The sequence below is a fragment of the Bombus fervidus genome, chromosome 12, assembly GCF_041682495.2.
Source record: "Bombus fervidus isolate BK054 chromosome 12, iyBomFerv1, whole genome shotgun sequence".
NCBI classification, from domain to species: Eukaryota; Metazoa; Arthropoda; class Insecta; order Hymenoptera; family Apidae; genus Bombus; species Bombus fervidus.
This window is the reverse complement of record NC_091528.1, coordinates 6,669,092-6,671,150: the sequence shown is the minus strand read 5'-3', so window position 1 is coordinate 6,671,150 and position 2,059 is coordinate 6,669,092. Positions and strand designations below refer to the sequence as shown.

The 2,059-nt window shown below is 27.0% G+C and overlaps 1 protein-coding gene across 1 annotated transcript in view; it reads right to left on the bottom strand.

The window, feature by feature from the left end:
- The window catches only part of Mtpap (mitochondrial poly(A) polymerase), a 3,445-nt gene extending 1,586 nt beyond the window's left edge, over nt 1-1,859 (bottom strand). Inside the window, exons 1-5 of the mRNA XM_072015056.1 lie at nt 1,536-1,859; nt 926-1,107; nt 585-812; nt 284-502; nt 1-197 (exon numbers count right to left, since the gene is read on the bottom strand). The exon at nt 1-197 is cut by the window's left edge and continues 12 nt beyond it. Coding sequence (XP_071871157.1) covers nt 1-197; nt 284-502; nt 585-812; nt 926-1,107; nt 1,536-1,662 — 953 coding nt within the window. The 5' untranslated portion in view covers nt 1,663-1,859. The remainder of the gene's footprint in view (nt 198-283; nt 503-584; nt 813-925; nt 1,108-1,535) is intronic.
- Nucleotides 1,860-2,059: the final 200 nt, after the last annotated feature.

The following is a 2,059-nucleotide window of genomic DNA, read 5'->3' as shown; positions in this document are numbered from 1 at the left end:
CTAAGATCACATTTCATATTTGTATTTAAGTTATAAAATTTAATTATAGGGACCCGTGCTTCAAGAATCTTTTTTACATCAGTGATTCCAGGAATAAATACTTTCATCATTGTACCTACTAACTCTAAGAATTGTTTTTGTTCATTTCTTTCTGCAAGAGGGATATTTTGTGACATAGCAATGAGCTTTTTCAAGGACTGAAAACAAAGCAATTTTTTTTATCAAAGATATACAAAACTGATAACATAATTATATATACGTCAAAATACTCCTTCATATTTACAAAGTTTTGATCAGTGTTCATAACAATTTTACATAGTAAATCAAGATCACATCCCACTTGACCAAACCCATTAACAGAGGATCCAAATGGTACCACATCTATATTGGCAAATAACCTAGATAAGTAATATGAAATCTGATCGGCGGTATAAAATCTCAGTCTTATGTCTAAATCTGTAATTTTTGAAATATTGTATAAGGATATCATTTGATCTGACACCTAAAACATTAAAACATTTTCTGTTATTATATATAATTTATAATCATAAAATTAAATTTAGTTTAATATGTTAAGACATTACAGAATCTACTTTTTCCAGTAATTTTTTGATTTCATTTGTCTTTGGAGCTTGAAAGTTGGAATATATACTAATATCGTTTCTTGATTTATTTAAATGTAATTTATTCCGTGCTTTAAATGAAAATAATGGTGTCACACAATGAGCATATTCTGTATTTGGTTTATAGATAGCTACATTTTGAAGTTTTTTCACATCTTCAGTTGATTTTAATTCCATTAATACAAAATTCTATAAATAATCATGCTACATTGAGAGTAATTACGTATAAAGTTCATTAAATTTTGTACTATAATGTTTAAATAAAGATCTATGAAATAAAAATTTCAGATGTCTACACTTACGTTATCATTCACTGTACGATAAGGAAAAATGTTTACAATAGTCGCATAACATTTACAAAAACTTTCAAGATCACTAATATATTTCATATCATGTAGCCTTACTAAAATACATTTTTTTGCTTCATTCTGTCTGAATTGAAGCATTTCCTCAAATGGTTTATAATTTATAAGTTTATCTGTACCTACAAAATATATTTGTTATACTGCTTTAAATATTGATATTTATTGAACAATATACATATAACAATGCTGATAACACTTGTTATGTTATTTAACTAAATGAGATTAGTTATATTATACGTGTCAAGTTATTTATAAAATATTATTAAGTTATTTTATTAAATATTAGATATTTATCAATTATATTATATTATACAAATGAATGTTAAGGCTTCAATTAGTAAGACAATCTTTAATAAATGAAATAAGAAACGAATAAAAAAATAACTAAATTATAATGAAGGAAAAGAACCAATTAATATAGAGTTGAAGGCATATTTAAGAAAAAAAACAGGAGAGAAAATACGATCATTGAAAGTTATGATCTTGCGAGTAAGGTTATGATACTAGAAATATAATTTTTTATAAAATTATCTTTATGAAAGCATACCAGTTGTATTGGAATATCCCACAACATTGTGTTCCGTTACAAATCTCTTTATATTTATTATAGATTTACAATATAATGTATTTAATACAAAACCAAAATTACTATTAATACGATGAACTAGTGCCATTTTTGGGCTCTAGAATAGCGCCAAATCACCGCTAAACATGTGGTGATAATTCCATTGACTGAGAAGAACAGGATAGATGTGATATTAAATGAGACTTCGTATCTGAGTTCCTGAAATACTGACTTGGAGAAGAATCAGTGTTTCTTAAGTCTTCTGCGATTTGCTACGGCGAACATAGGAATTAATATTCAACTCATCATTGAAAACGAAGAACCCAACATCCATGCATATATACATATATGTATATGGACAAGAGTTTAACAAGCTTAAAGCCCCGTGCACAACTGCATATGTGAGGCTGTAAGAAATACCCATTGTAACTCAATTAAAAATGAATATCATCAATATATTTGGTGTGGGTTGGGTTTAGCTTTTTCAATCCACACGCAACGAAGTG